Consider the following 13,949-nt stretch of genomic DNA (forward strand, 5'->3'; position numbering starts at 1 on the left):
GTAGTTGTGGCTCGTGGGCTCTAGAGCGCAGGCTCAGTAGTCGAGGCGCACTGGCTTAGTTGCTCCGTGGCATGTGGGATCTTCCAGACCAGGGATCAAACCCGTGTCCCCTGCATCGGCAGGCAGATTCTTAACCACTGCACCACCAGGGAAGCCCCTGGTTATCTATTTTATTTTTGTTTTCTTTATTTTTGTTTTTTTTTTGCAGTACGCGGGCCTCTTACTGCTGTGGCCTCTCCCGCCGCGGAGCACAGGCCCCGGATGCACAGGCCCAGCGGCCATGGCCCACGGGCCCAGCTGCTCCGCGGCATGTGGGACCTTCCCGGACCAGGGCACGAACCTCCGTCCCCTGCATCGGCAGGCGGACTCTCAACCACTGCGCCACCTGGGAAGCCCCTGGTTATCTATTTTAAATATAGCAGTGTGTACACGTCAATCCCAAAGTCCCAATTGTTCCCTCCCCAGCTCCTTCCCCGACGCCCCCCCGCCCCCCACCCCCGTAACCATAAGTTCCTTCTCTAAGTCTGTGAGTCTGTTTCTGTTTTGTAAATAAGTTTGTTTACCAAGCCCATTTTACAGTCGAGGAAACTAAGACCCAGAAGTGAACCGATGCGAACGGCTCCAGCACAGGTGTGATCTCTCTCTCCCAGGTCCACCTGATGCAGCCTCTCCAGGCCCTGCTTTCATGGTGTTGATGAGACCATTTAGACAGCGCTCTTAGTAACCAAAGGTTACATGAAGAGACTGCGGTCCAGTTAGGGAAATGAGAACAGTGAGGAGAGAGTCAGTTACACTGATCACTCACTGTGGTGTCCTGCTGAGAGGGCCACAAAGCAACAGCCTCTGAGGACAAAGGGTGTGGGCTAAGGGAAGGGGAAACACCTTTCAAATTCCGGCTCTGAAAACATCCTGGAGAGATGGGCTGCTGCTGCTGCCGCTGTGTTTATTGGTAGCTGTTCCTGTTGAGGCCGGCAGCAAACTCCAGTGGGCCTGGCTGCCCCACGAGGCCAGGGCGCCCCAGCAGAGCAGGTCACTCAGAAGGAAGCCCACCCGTGGTACCGACTGCAAACCTCTCAGCACTTTCTCCCGTTCCCTGAGCGGCCTGAGATGGTGGGAGGCCTGCCCCCCTCTCCCAGAGCCTTGGCATTTTTCCCTGTTCTCTACTCAGAACTCAGACTTGTGGCCTCATTATTATTTCTGAGAAGGATCCAGAAACCGTCCAGGGGCTTGGCCTCCCATCCAAGTGCTGGGGAGGGGGTAGTGGGCCAGGCCGTGTGACTGGATGGGTCACCTCCCCAGCTTTTTCCTCCATCTGCAGCACGCGGAGGCTCTCCTCTCCTGGGGTGGCCCTGACCTGAGGCCGGGGAAGCATCCTGGTTCTGCCTTTGCAGAACCTGCAGGGTCTGTTTTCCCATGGCAACCATCAGCTGGGCCTTAGGTGGGCACTGTTCCAAGGGTCTTGGACCCCTAGACATAGAGGTTATGGGTTGAAGCCATTTATCACCATTTTATGTTGTTCTCTTTCCAACAGAAGAGAAGTAGTTCTCTTTACGCACATCTTGGTCAAGACGGGAAATCAAAAGAAAGATAGGGGCGCCTATCAGGAGGGGACGCCAGGTGCCCTTTCCTCATTTGTGGGGCCGGCCTACCCCACAGACAGGGAGGTGTGTGTGTCCCTGGACCCATCTCCTCTTGTGATAAGACCACTAGACCGTCCCCAGACACGGGCTTCCGCTGCGATCACTCCTGGGGAGGGCGGGGTCTCCGAGGGCCCTGGTGAGGCTAAGGGATGCGCGGGGGTGGGCGGTGGGGTGTTCAGGGTTAGGGTTAGGGGAGGCCAACTGGAGAATACGAATGTGGAGTCCAAACAGGAGCCTGCCCTTCCCCCGAGCTGAGAGAGGGCGAGCTCGAGGGAGAATGGGGGTGCTCCCGGCTCGGTTCGACGTGTGGGGACGACTGCCGCCACGTGTGGGGCGCAGGGCACGCCGGGGCCGCCACCACGCAGCGCGCGCTGCACCTGCGGTCATAGGTACCGCCCGCCCGCCTTGCACAGGTGGGCGCGGGGGCGGAGCCTCTGGGTGGTAGGAACCTTGGGGCGGGGCGTCGGCGCGCGGCGGCGGGCGGTGCCTCGGGTGGGCGGGGCGCTGGCGCGCGCGCGGCGGGTGGGCGGGGGCGGTGCGCGCGGTGGGCGGTGCGGCGTGACGCGCGCAGACGCCGATCCCGGAAGCGGTGTCAGATGCTGGGGAGCCGGGCGGGCGGGCTGGCGGCGGGCGGTGGGCGGCGGGGGGGACTTGTTGTTCTTCGCGAAGTCCGAGCCGGAGCGCGCGGCGGAGGCGGTGGCCGACGGGGAGCGCGAGAGTGAGCGCGAGCGCGAGGAGAGCGCGTGCCCGCGAGGAGCCGCCGCGCGCCCGCGCCCCCCGCGCGACGCCAGGTGAGGATCTGCCGGGCAGGGCTGGGCCAGGGGCCTGGGGCCGGGGGACCGGGCGGGGGGCGCCAGCCGCTGAGTCACGGCCCCCTCAGACCCGTGACCAAATTGGGCCGGACCCTGGGACTCCGACCCGGCCGGCGCACCTGCCGTCAGGTGTCCCGTCCCGAGCGCGCCGCGCGGGCTGGGGGCCTTCCTTCTGGGGAGGGGAGCGCGCCCCCGACCCCGGACCCCAACCTCGTGTCCGGAGGCGGCGGGCGCAGGGCGGGCCGGGAGAGGGCCGAGTGGGGAGCGCGGCGTTCCGGCGGGCCCGGTGCCCCCTCCCGGCTCGCCCCACCTGTTTTGCTCTCAGGCCCCGGAGATAAGCTCCGGGGGAAGCGGGGGCCACGTGCCGGGAGCGCGTGGCGACCGGGGCGACTCGGGCCTCGCGCACCTGGGCGCTGCCCGGCTCGGCCGCGCGGTCCCGCCCCGGCGGCGCTCAGGCCCGGCCTGCGCTGCCCGCGCCCGGGCCCCCGCCGCGCCGAGGGTGGCCAGGGAGAAGAGAAGGGGCCTCGCCGACCAGGTCGCGGTCCGAGCAGCCGACCTGCCGGGGCTCACGGAGAGAGGCCTCGGTGTGGGAGCTTGGGGTGGGGAGGGGGACGGCGAACGCGTCACTTCCCGAACCCCATGGCTCGCGGCTCATTTTTCTCCTCTGTGAATGGGGTGTCTCCATCCCTTCTCACTGGAAATGCGGGTCCTTCGGTGCCTTTTCCGAGTTCAGGACACAGGCGATGTGTCAGTAGTCTGCCTGCTTCCACACACCTTCTCCGGAACCCGGGAGGGAGGGAAGTGTTGGGCTATGGCTCCGGGTCTGCGTTGGAAAAGCACATCGCTTTGCCCTCCGTCTCCTGTCTCCCGTTGTAGTATCCTCACGCGCCACGTGTCCTGGAGTCTTCACCCAAGCGGCACTTGCCCACATTCTGCCCACATTCCCGGAGCACTCGGTTCGGGTTTCTGGAAGTCCCCTGATCTCTTTCGTGTGTTAATGATTACGCTCTTGTTTACCTTCCCCACGGCCCTGGTAGCCCAGGCAGAAGTGAGCTCTTCCCCCTAACAGTTCATTCAGAGTTGACCAGCACTCATCACCCCCTTGCCAGGTGCCTGGCCTCACTCGGGGAGCTCCCGCGACTCGCGTGCCCACACCCAGCCCATAGTGACAGATCAGTGGCTCCCCCGCAGTGTGGCTTGGCGGCCCCACTGCCCTCCCCTTGCCCCTTTATTGGCATTGGCGAGGTTTTCCCGCACAGCGGTTGCTGCACAGGTGTCTTAATGAAGTACGGCTGTGTGCCATGTGTGCTGTCTCTGGAGCCCGGTCTCGAAGCCTCACGTCTTCAGGGGGATGGCGCTTTTTAAAAAAGCATTTGTCTAAGCGGGCGGTGGGGGGGGGGTGGGGCTGGGAAGCTGAAGGTGGGCTGTGCCGTGGGTGGGGCACACCTGCAGCTTGTTGCATCCTGGATGGTTGACACCTTTCGGAGAACTTCTCTCCCTGGGTCCAGTAGGAATGTTTGAGTCTGAGCTCGGTAGAGGGTGTCTGCTTTTATGACTTAAAGCTAGACCTCTCGCTCTTCCAAAATAAAACATTTATTAACTCAGAACCACAAGTGAGGCTTCTCCCCGGAGCGCCTTTGCCTCTTGTGCTCGAGCATAGCTGGCCTTTAAGGGCTGGCTTCCAAGTTCAGCATCGCTCACTTTCAAGGTGGTTGCTAAAAATGGGAGTTGAATCGAGGCTACTGGGGAAGTCGGCTCCGGGGCTTGCTGCGTCCCAGCCCTTTTTCCAGCCCTGCAGCTGAGGCTGCCTCGGAGCCAGGTCGTTTTCCGGACCATTCTTTGTCCCCCGCGGTGCATTCTTTCACTCTCTGGCTCTGCCGTCGCTGCGGAGTTTGTTTACAATCTCGGGCAACCTAGAATTCCTGCCCGTGTCCTGGCTGTTCCCGAGTCTAAAGGTTTCTGGACGGACTTTCTGGATGTCGGGTCCAGTCCACACGGGAAATGGAGCCCCGGCCAGCTGGGAGCGTCCTGTGTGTGGCCGCTCCTCAGAGCAGTAAACAGTGACTCACCCTCCCCTCTGCTCCCCGCCCCCTGTTCTCTGCTAATGGAAGATGCGTTGCTCCGCTCTTTACTTTTGCTTTTTCTAAGTCACAGACTCGTCATGTTTCCTCTTTCTTACAGTCTCAGGAAATTAAAAGTGTCATCTTAAAATTGTAGGATTCTAGAGCAGGTAGAGATGAACCTGTGTGGTCTCAGTCCACACACACACGCACACACACACACTCCATTTTATGTGAGGAAACTGAGCCCCGAGCCTCCTCGCCGGCCTGTGGGGCGGGGTCCCGTGTCCGGGGTCTGTGCAGCACCTGCCTGCTCTTCTGCGCTGCCTGTCTGGGTGCCCTGGGCCAGGGGGCAGAGAGGAGACGGGGTGGAAGCCGCCCCAGGCCCCCTCCCTTCAGTGCAGTGCTCACACACTAGCTTATGCAGCAGACCCCTCACCTGCCAGGAGTGGGGGGAGCAGGTAGGTAGGAGGGTCCGCTGCTCCCCATCCAGCGAGGGAGGCAGGGCTTGGACGGAAGGACCAGGTCTTGGGCTCAGCCCTCGACGTGTGCTCAGGAGGGGGCACCCCCCTCACCACAGGGAAGGCAGGGGAGTCTTTCTGGTGATGCCAGGGTTGGGGGAGGGGAGGGCAGGGCCCAGAAGTGGGAGGGTACCCAGCACAGACTTGGGGGGGGGGCTGGCATGGCGACAGGTGGTCAGGAGAGAGGCGGGCTCAGGAGGGACTCTGCCCAGGGGGGGCTCCCTCTGCCTGCTTGGAGGGACCGAGATAGGAATACAGACGAGACGCAGGGGGCCTGGGCCCAGGCGGTGCTGCAGGGCCGGAGCGTCTACAGGGTGACGCAGGCTGAGCCTAGCAGGTGGGCATGGAAGGAGGGGTGAGGCCTGGGGGGCCATCGTCACCTGAGCTGGAGACCCAGGAGGAGGGCAGGTGTGGAGAGAGGGTGAGCGCCGGGGCCCGTGCAGGCATCCCTGGCTGGACTTGGAGGTTGGGCTGGTTGGAGCCCTGCATGGCACAGCTGGGCTGGGGGAGAGCAGAAGCCAGAAGGGGACCCCCCGGGGGCTTGAGGGGATCAGGGCCTGGCCTGAAGCTCCGTGGCAGGAGCAGAGGGGCACGGGGCGTGGCGGGTGCGGGGCAGCGGTCTGCCTGCTGTCAGCCCGGCAGCTGCCTGAGTCACCTCTGGACGTAGCCAGGATGACACAGCTTCCTCGGGCTGCAAAGGCAAGGTGACCAGACGTCCTCCGAGGCAGGCAGACAGTCACGTCTTGCCGGAGGGCGGCCAGCCAGGGCCAGCCTGGAGGCTGGGTGCAGGCCGGGCTGGTGGGGTGCGTGTAGAGGTGCGGCAGGACACACACCCCGTCTTGCGGAGCTGGGGCTGGGCGGTGGGAGCCCTTCTGGTCCTGGGACCTGTCTTCAGCTCTTTCGTTCGTGGGATGAGTCGATGTGTGCTTGTTTGGGAGATGGGTGCCCGCTGTGCGGCCAGAGCGGGGGCCGCCGCAGCACGGTGGCTTCTGGCTTTGGGGTTCGCTCTCGGCTGCGGGAGTGGGAACCTGCCCTCCCTCCTCTTCCCCCTCCTCTGACCTGACACCCTCGAGGCCTGGGAATGGCAGGGCTGCTCCGTCCGCTTGTCTTGGGCTGAGGGGCATGGACACGGGCCGGACAGGAGCAGTGTTTCGAGGGCCACCCTGCTCGGTATCAGAGACGCGGCTTCTCACGCGCAGGCTCACGATCTGGGCAGGCGGGCTAGTCGTCCAGTCTAGGCGCGAATCTGAAACTCTAGAACCTCCCTTGCTCCTAGGTAATCCAAACCCGGGGCTGTTCGGGTGGGTCAGTGCTCCTGTCAGCCACTGGCTCCCCTGATGGAGAAAATGTCCCCCGGGCCCTGGACCCCCGCCCAGCCCCTCGAAGGCTGGAGCACACGGGGGACGGCCAGGCCGTGAGTCACCTCAGGAGCTAGGTCACAACCGAGGAAGGGGTTTGTGAGCGGGAAGGTAAGAAGTGGTCCTGGCCCAGGCCCACCTGCCTTCCGGAAGAGCAATCCTGAACTGTCAGACCTGGCCGCCCTGCCCTGCCCTGTTCCTAATGGGCCCGGAAGGGGAGGGACGCCCCAGCCCCCGAAGGCCCTCCAGACCACGCGGTCACCTGAACTGCCTCCATCCCCCGAAGGCCCTCCAGACCACGCGGTCACCTGAACTGCCTCCATCCAGTCTGCTGGGGTTCCCTTTTCCTGGAGAGGAAGCCCTCTTCCGTGTTCAGCTGTACGTGAGAATGGAGTTTCCGGCTTTGGGTTGAAAACCAGCCTTAGTTAGGCTGACGGTCGCCTGGAAGGTGTTCTGGGGTAGAAGTGCTGGCTGCACGCTGTCTGGCCCAGCAGCTCCTTCAAGGCTTGGGGGGGGGGCGAGCGGAGGGCAGCCCCGCCATCCGGGCTCCCAGCCCAGCGCTGGCCACCGAGCTTCTGGGGTGACCCCACCAGGACGAGCCCAAGGGCTCTCTGCACGTGTGTCGCCAGGTTCTGTTACTTGGCGGCAGTGCCCGGGCGTCCTTCCTTGTACGGGGCTGTTGAAAAGACGTGTGGGGTGACCAGGCTCCGATGCGGCGGCGCTGGGCGCCCCTGCCCGTGCCCAGCTGCTGTCTCCCACCCCAGCTGGTTCCAGCCGAGTCCCAGAAAGCAGTTCGTCCTGTGTGAGCTCTGCTGGCCCATGAGGTTGCCTGATGTTCCGTGGTTCACAAATACCCTTTTAGGGCAGTTGTTGCAAAATCAGGTGTTTTATAAACTCTTCTTCACACCTACAAAACTCTTCTCCGAACCTCTTTCCAAGAGCGAGCTGTTGTTTTTCTGAAGTCAGAAGTGACGTGAGGTCGATACTTTGTGTGTTTTGGGTGTTGGGCGAGAGGCGAGTAACCGTGCCGCTCCTGTCCCTGTGCCGAGTCTGTGGAAGGGCCCTCTGCCCCTGGGCCTGACTTTGGTGTGAGCCCCCTGGGCAGGCACCGGGCCGGGAGGAGCAGGTCCCTGAGGAGGGGGCGGAAGCCAAGGCAGTGGGGGTCATGATGCTGAGCAGGGCAGTGGGTGTCTGCTCCCGCCCCGGACTTGCCACCTTTCCGCAGGGCCGGGGTGCTGGTACAGGCCCTGCAGCCCGGGGGGTTGAGAGCGCGGCCCTCGGCCGGAGTGTCTCTCACGGCATCACCTGCGTGGCCCAGCTGAGGACATTTGGCACTGGGGCCCTTGGTTCTGATCCCCTCATTTTTCAGAAGGGAAGATCGAGACCCACAGAGAGAAGGGGGTCTGCTTCATCACCCCCAGAGGGAGACCAGCCCCTCGGCTCCATATTTACACGCATTCGCGCCATCTGCTTGGACACAGAAGGTCTGAGAACTGAGGAAAGGTCCCTGAGGTCAGACCCCGGCTGGGACCCCAGCCGGACCACTCTCTCCCGTCTCTGCCGGGGCTCCTCGCCCGTGGTCCTGGGCCCCAGTAGCCCAGGTGGTGGACGAGGTGGGCTCAGAGCCGGTGGACGTAGCCTGAGGGTCTGCCTGGGCGACCTTGACCTGGTGGACAAGGGCGCCTAACGCTCGTGGGACCTGTGCAGAGGGCAGGGGGCAGAGCCCACGGGGTGCTGAGGCCCAGGCCTATGCACATCCTGGGAATGGGCGACCCACCAGGCAGTGTCACGGTGGGCAGGTCCCCAGGGGAGGCGTCCCTGCCCTGAAGGTGCCCGGGTCCTGGCCAGGCCGGTACGTTACTGAGGGTCTGCTCGGGGTCCGAGCGAAGCTCCCGCCCCGCCCGCCCGCCCTTCCTTTTCCCACCGGGTGGGAGCTGGTCCGGGTGGGTGGGCGGGGCCTCAGTCTGTGGGAATGTGAGCCCAGCTCTGTAAACAGCTGGTGACTCACCGCCCAGCTATGCCCTGGCGTGCTGAGAGCGAGCTGGAATGATAGCCGCTCGTCCTGGAGAAGTTTCTCATGGCCTCTCAGCTGCCTGGCCCACCAGCCCTCCTAGTGGCTTCTCCAGCCCAGCGTTGACCCCTGCACCGGAGGGAGGGGCGGCCCGTGGGGCACTCTTGGGTCCCCCCAGATGCCAGGGGTCAAGCCACAGTCAGGAAGCAGCTCTTACTTCCCTACTAGGATTGCCCCAGGAGCGGCTGCATGTCTGTCTCAAGCACACATGTAGCTGCGAGGAGAACAGAGGGGCACGGCTCCCCCCGGAGGCCACACTGGCCCTGCTGCCGTCCTGCTCTCCCGCACCAGCGCCCGGGAGAGTGGCTGTGCTGCCGGGGCCGACCAGGGGTCCAGAGGCCTGGGTGCTGAGACCCTCTGGTGGTGAAGGGTGGCGGGCCGCGGAGGCAGGGTGGGTGGGTGGAGGGTCCAGGCAGTGCTACAGCGAGGGTCTCAGGGCTGCGGGAGAAGGCCGTCCACCCAGGTCTCCCTCACCTTGAGATGGAGGCTTTGCTGTGGCTCCATCTCTGGCCCCAAGACCCTCCTTGGTGTTTCTCTGCCGTTCTCTCTGCTCAGTTCACCTCATCCGGCGTTCGGAACTCGGGGGGCAGACCCCGACCCTGTAAGCTGGAGACACGGCGCACCAGCGAGTCGGGCCGGTCCTCCCCGTGCCTCCCCCAGCCGCAGGCATGAGGGGCCTGCTTGCTGCCCCACAACCTGCGCTGTCTGCTCGGCCTGCCCCAAGCCATTGTTGCTGTGGGCTTCTCTGTTTCCATGACGACCATGGGGGGTTGGCTACTTCCCAAGGTCGCCATGGCAACTATCAGAGGGGAATCATGCTTGGGATGCTTTGGCTGGCTTTTTCATGAATGATTAGAATGTGTGACACAATGCAGACGCGAAAACGAGAAGGGCGGGGCGGGCGGCGGGGGCTGGCGGGCGGCAGAGACGGCTCCCGCCAGACGGTCAGTGAGCTCTGGAGGTCCCTGGTCGCAGGCTGGCTGGCGTAGGGAGCCCCCGCCCACGCTCTGGGCCTCGGGTCATGGCTGTGGGGCAGCCTAGGTGAAGGTGGTGATGTCACAGCTGCAGTGCCCTTGGCGGAGGTAGGTCTGTTGGGGAGGGTGGGGCCTGGCCAGGGCGGGCACGGGGCTCCCCCCAACCCGTAATTACGGTGAGCTCAGCAAGCCAGGGGCTCCCCACCTGGCCTCTCGGGGGGCCAGGTGGGCCCAGAGTGATGGGGTCTTGCCAGGGCAGGGGCTGTCCCTGGGGCCAGTGGCGATTCACAGGGGCTAGGTGTGGCCTTTCGGGAGGGGGCTTTGCTACGGCGCACTTGGACCCCTGAACATGGCGTCCTGCCACAGGTGCAGACGTCTAGCTCGGGACCGGAGGCAGAGCAGGAAGCAGCCACTGCTTCTGCCCGGTGCCAGCCCGTGGCGCTGGCGCTCATGGCCCAGGCCCAGTGGGCGGGGGCAGCGTGGGACAGCCGTGGCTGCCAGGCCCCAGACAAGGTGCACGCAGGCCGCTCTCGGGCCGCTGCTGGAGTTGGGGGTGTGGGCAGGTGTCCTCCCGGGCCCCCTGGGCAGCGGCTCAGGACCCCCAGGATGCCCCTGCTTGCAGGGTGCTGTGACTGGACAGTGCAGAGCGGGGAGCTGAGCCTCCTCGGGGCATTGGGTCACCTGTGCCCAGTCAGGAACTCATCACACTCGCTTCTGTGCTCTGTGATTTTCAGTTACCATTTCCAAGCGGTTCTGTCCGGGTGACTGTACCCAGGTTATGACGACTAATCCCAAAGCGAACAAGGCGTTGAAGGTAAGGGGGTGGGATGGGCACAGGCCCGGGAAGGTCCCTCCCGGCCCCCGAAGCCCCCGTCCCAGGACCGCCCTAGAGTTGAGGAAGGAAGCCTGTCACCGGGCGTGGGAGGGGCCGTGGGCTGGAGGAAGCACCTTTGGGAGAAGTGATGCTAGAGCCGCGGGCTGTGGCTTTGGGAGACGCCGGCCCTGGCGCCTGGGGGTGGAGGGGTGGGTGCCTGCCGGCCAAGACGTACTTGTCAGCCCAGCCCCGGACGTGGGCAGGGTGGCGTCTGGTTCCGCAGAGCCCCTGGTGGGGTGCCCGTGAGCGGGTGCTGCAGCTCCGAGCCTGATGCCGTGCGTCCGCGCCAGGCGCTGCCTCCCTGGGGCTGGCCGTTTCCCTGCTTAGCAGCAGAGCTGGGTCTGGCCGGAGTCAGCTCTCTATGCGTCTGTGGGCTGTGCCCTTCCAGGCGCCTCCTGGGGTCCCGCTGGGTCCACGTAGCCTTGTCCCACCGGCCTTGGCGGGACCTAACGGGCCTGAGGGGGTGCAGAGGGAGGGGTTGCCGCCAGCCCCGCACCAGGCACTGGAGAGTCCCGGGGCAGCACAGCCGGGCTGCGGCCTCGTGGGGTTTGGGCGACAGAGGGCGACCGGCTCTCGGCCGGGCATGGCCGACGGCCCCCCTCAGGGGACACCCTGCCGCGTACCGCGTGCACGATGCCGGGCGACCCCGCGGCGCCCGTCCCCATTCCGGGGTGGAGGCCGGGCTGGCCTGGGGCGCAGAGGGGAAAGGGGCCGAGCCCTGGCGCCCGTGGCATGTGTTCCGGTCCCCGCCCCGACCACGAGCTGCGGCCCCACAGGTCAAGAAGGAGGCGGGCGAGAACGCCCCGGTGCTCGGCGACGATGAGCTGGTGTCCATGTCGGTGCGGGAGCTGAACCAGCATCTGCGCGGCCTCACCAAGGAGGAGGTGGTCCGCCTGAAGCAGCGGCGCCGCACGCTCAAGAACCGCGGCTACGCGGCCAGCTGCCGCATCAAGCGCGTGACCCAGAAGGAGGAGCTGGAGCGCCAGCGGCTGGAGCTGCAGCGGGAGGTGGAGAAGCTGGCCCGCGAGAACAGCAGCATGAGGCTCGAGCTGGACGCCCTGCGCTCCAAGTACGAGGCCCTGCAGACCTTCGCCCGCACCGTGGCCCGCGGCCCCGTCACGCCCACCAGGGTGGCCACCACCAGCGTCATCACCATCGTCAAGTCCGCCGAGCTCGCCTCCGCCTCCGTGCCCTTCTCGGCCGCCTCCTAGTGCCCGGCGGGGGGCGCGGGGTGCTGGTCGAGGGCCCCACGGGGAGCGGACCCCTTCACGCCGGAGTCAGATCGCGGACCCGTGCCGGGCTCGGGCCGGGGCTGGAAAAGAGTAGGTTCCCGGGGGCCCGAGTGCCACCTGCTCTGCACACGCACGCGCCCACGCGGCCCGCCTTCCCCCAGGCCCTGCCGCCTCGCTCAGGGCCGTTTCCAGGGCTCTGTCTTGCACTGGGGGAGTTGGGATGTGTGGAGGGAAGGTCCTTGGGAGGTTCGCGGCCCAGACGTCTTCCGCCCCTCCCACGAGCAGCGCGTCCGTCCCCCGCTCGGTCCCCCGGCCGGTGCAGGACCCCCTCACCGCCCTGGGTGCCCCAGGAGGAACCGTGCCCCAAGGGGTCCGAACACCCGGGATCCTGTGCCCCGTGAGCGGGTGGAGGAAGGGCTGCATGTGCATGAGAGCGTGTGCGAGCCTGTACACACGAGTGCGTGCAAGCGCATGTGCACGTGTACCTGTTCTCCCGTCAGTGTGGCAGTAGCGCCGGGGACCTTGGGGAGCAGCTCGTTAATGGGGCTCGGGTGAGCCTTGGGCTTTCCCCTCTGTGTTGGGTGACCTAGGGCAGGTCCCCATCGCGGAGCAGCAGCCGCCTGGCCGGGGAGGCGGAGCCCTGTGTTCCGTGTGGAACAGGTGTGAAGGCGGCGGCGGCAGCCTCAGGCACGGGCCACGGAGCTGGGCAGTGGCGCCCGTGGTCCTGCCCGTGGGTCCTGCTGCTGGAGGAGGTGAGAGCAGGGAGCAGGGTGGGGTTGGAGAAAGAGGAGTGTGGACGGTGGGGGGAGGTGACGATGGGGGCGGCGCTGGGCTGGAAAGGTGGCAAGGACCAGCTGCCGGGAGTGCTCGGACGGTGTGTCGGCAGAGGACACAGGGACTCTGCAACCTTGGTGCTTAATCATCGCCTGGACCCTTCACCCGCTCTTCCTTTCTGGCACTCGGAGCCACTGATGACTGGGGGGCCTTTGCTGGGGTGTCCTTTCCCAGAGAGCCGCTGCGGGGCTTCCCGCGTGGCTAAGCAGGGGCCGCCCCTTCCTGCCCCACCTGGGAAGATGCCGGGGCCGAGGGGTGGGCGGCGAGCCCCGAGCCCACCACAGGCCAGAAGCCCTGGGCCCCAGCTCGTGGTTTCCTCTTGGCTTGCCTCCCACCATTTAGTAAGCCCCCGCGCAGGGTGCCAGCCGTCCCGGGAGGAGTGGGGGGAGGGGGAGGGCCCCAAGGGCTACAGCCAGAAAGCGCGCCCCTGTCCTGGGGGAGGGCGCGGGGTCCGGGGCGCCTGGGTCCTTCCGGAGCCACGGCCGGTGTGTAAAGAAGCTGTTGATACCATAGCCATGGTAGGTAATCCACATTGGATATCAGTAAGGACCACGGGGATATTTAAAAGAGAGAGAAGTATATATATATATGAAATTATATACACATTTTATCGTACAGATTTTCATACCTTTTCTTCCCGTTTGATACCGTAAGCCTCTCTAGGGCAGAGCTGCCTGGGAGTGTGGGTGGGAGCGGGGCCGCTGCCCGCGCCTGGCGGCTTAAGCTGGCTGCCCTCGCTGCTGCCCTTGGGCCGCGCCCCAGCCGGGTGCCCCGCGGGGAGGGCGGGCGGCCCGGGCTCTCCGAGCCCCCGATCCCGCAGCCTCCACTCCCCGGGACAGGCCTGGGAGACCAGCGTGATCCCTCCCCCTCCTCTCAGAGCGTTGAAATTTCATTGTCACAGTTTTAATATATGGATGTTTTAATTTAAGCAAACAGGCCCAGCCCCCTGGCCGGGGGGGCTGGTTTCCCGTCCCCCGTGCTTCCGGCTCGCCCCCCCCCGCCGGGCGACAGGGCCCTGCCTAGCCCCGCTCCTGTTTCCCGCACCTCTGGCCTCTCGCAGTTTCATTTCAATATTTATTTTTGTGCTGCTTTCATCATGGTATAAATTATTGAGAAGAGCCCCTCTGTCGTGGCCCTGTGGTGTGGCGTGCGGCCCGCGCCCACCGTCCCCGCCCGGCCACACCTAATTTATTGCTGTACCTCTCCGCCGTGACGCTTTTGTACCTTTCAATAAAGAGTTTTCTGGTTTCACGTTGTCTTGCTGCACGGTTGGCGCTTTGGGCCAACCCTCCCTCCTTCCCTGGCCCGGGGGGGGGGCGCTGTGGGCCGCTGCCTGCGCCGCCCCCCATCCCGGCCCCCGTGGCTGGACCCCCCGGGGGTGGGGTCGCCGTCAGATGCTGCTTGTGAGTGGGTCTCCAGGGCTGCGCGCGGAGGGCTCAGGCAGGTGGAGGCAGGCAGGCTCCCTTTCTAGGTGGTGGGTGGAGTTCCCAAGGCCCCTACTGCCCTGACGAGGAGCCCCTGTCGGTGGACGCGGCCCCCCTTCCCAGGCGGGGGCTCTAAGGTGAGCTCGCAG

General features: G+C 65.3%; 1 protein-coding gene across 4 annotated transcripts; it reads left to right on the top strand.

The window, feature by feature from the left end:
• Positions 1–2,301: 2,301 nt before the first annotated feature.
• On the top strand, positions 2,302–13,627 carry MAFK (MAF bZIP transcription factor K). 4 transcript variants are annotated; one of them, XM_082856381.1, is made up of 3 exons: positions 2,302–2,431; positions 10,171–10,250; positions 11,087–13,627. In XM_082856381.1, exons 2-3 carry the CDS (start codon positions 10,215–10,217, stop codon positions 11,519–11,521), a joined length of 471 nt encoding a protein of 156 aa, XP_082712507.1. In that variant the 5' UTR covers positions 2,302–2,431; positions 10,171–10,214; the 3' UTR covers positions 11,522–13,627. The 4 variants fall into 4 exon arrangements, with proteins under 4 accessions (XP_082712507.1, XP_082712506.1, XP_082712508.1 ...); XM_082856380.1 differs by lacking the exon at positions 2,302–2,431 and adding an exon at positions 4,902–4,973; XM_082856382.1 differs by lacking the exon at positions 2,302–2,431 and adding an exon at positions 9,142–9,544.
• The last annotated feature ends 322 nt before the right edge of the window (positions 13,628–13,949 follow it).

This window comes from Leucopleurus acutus (genome assembly GCF_964270905.1).
Source record: "Leucopleurus acutus genome assembly, chromosome: 16".
NCBI classification, from domain to species: Eukaryota; Metazoa; Chordata; class Mammalia; order Artiodactyla; family Delphinidae; genus Leucopleurus; species Leucopleurus acutus.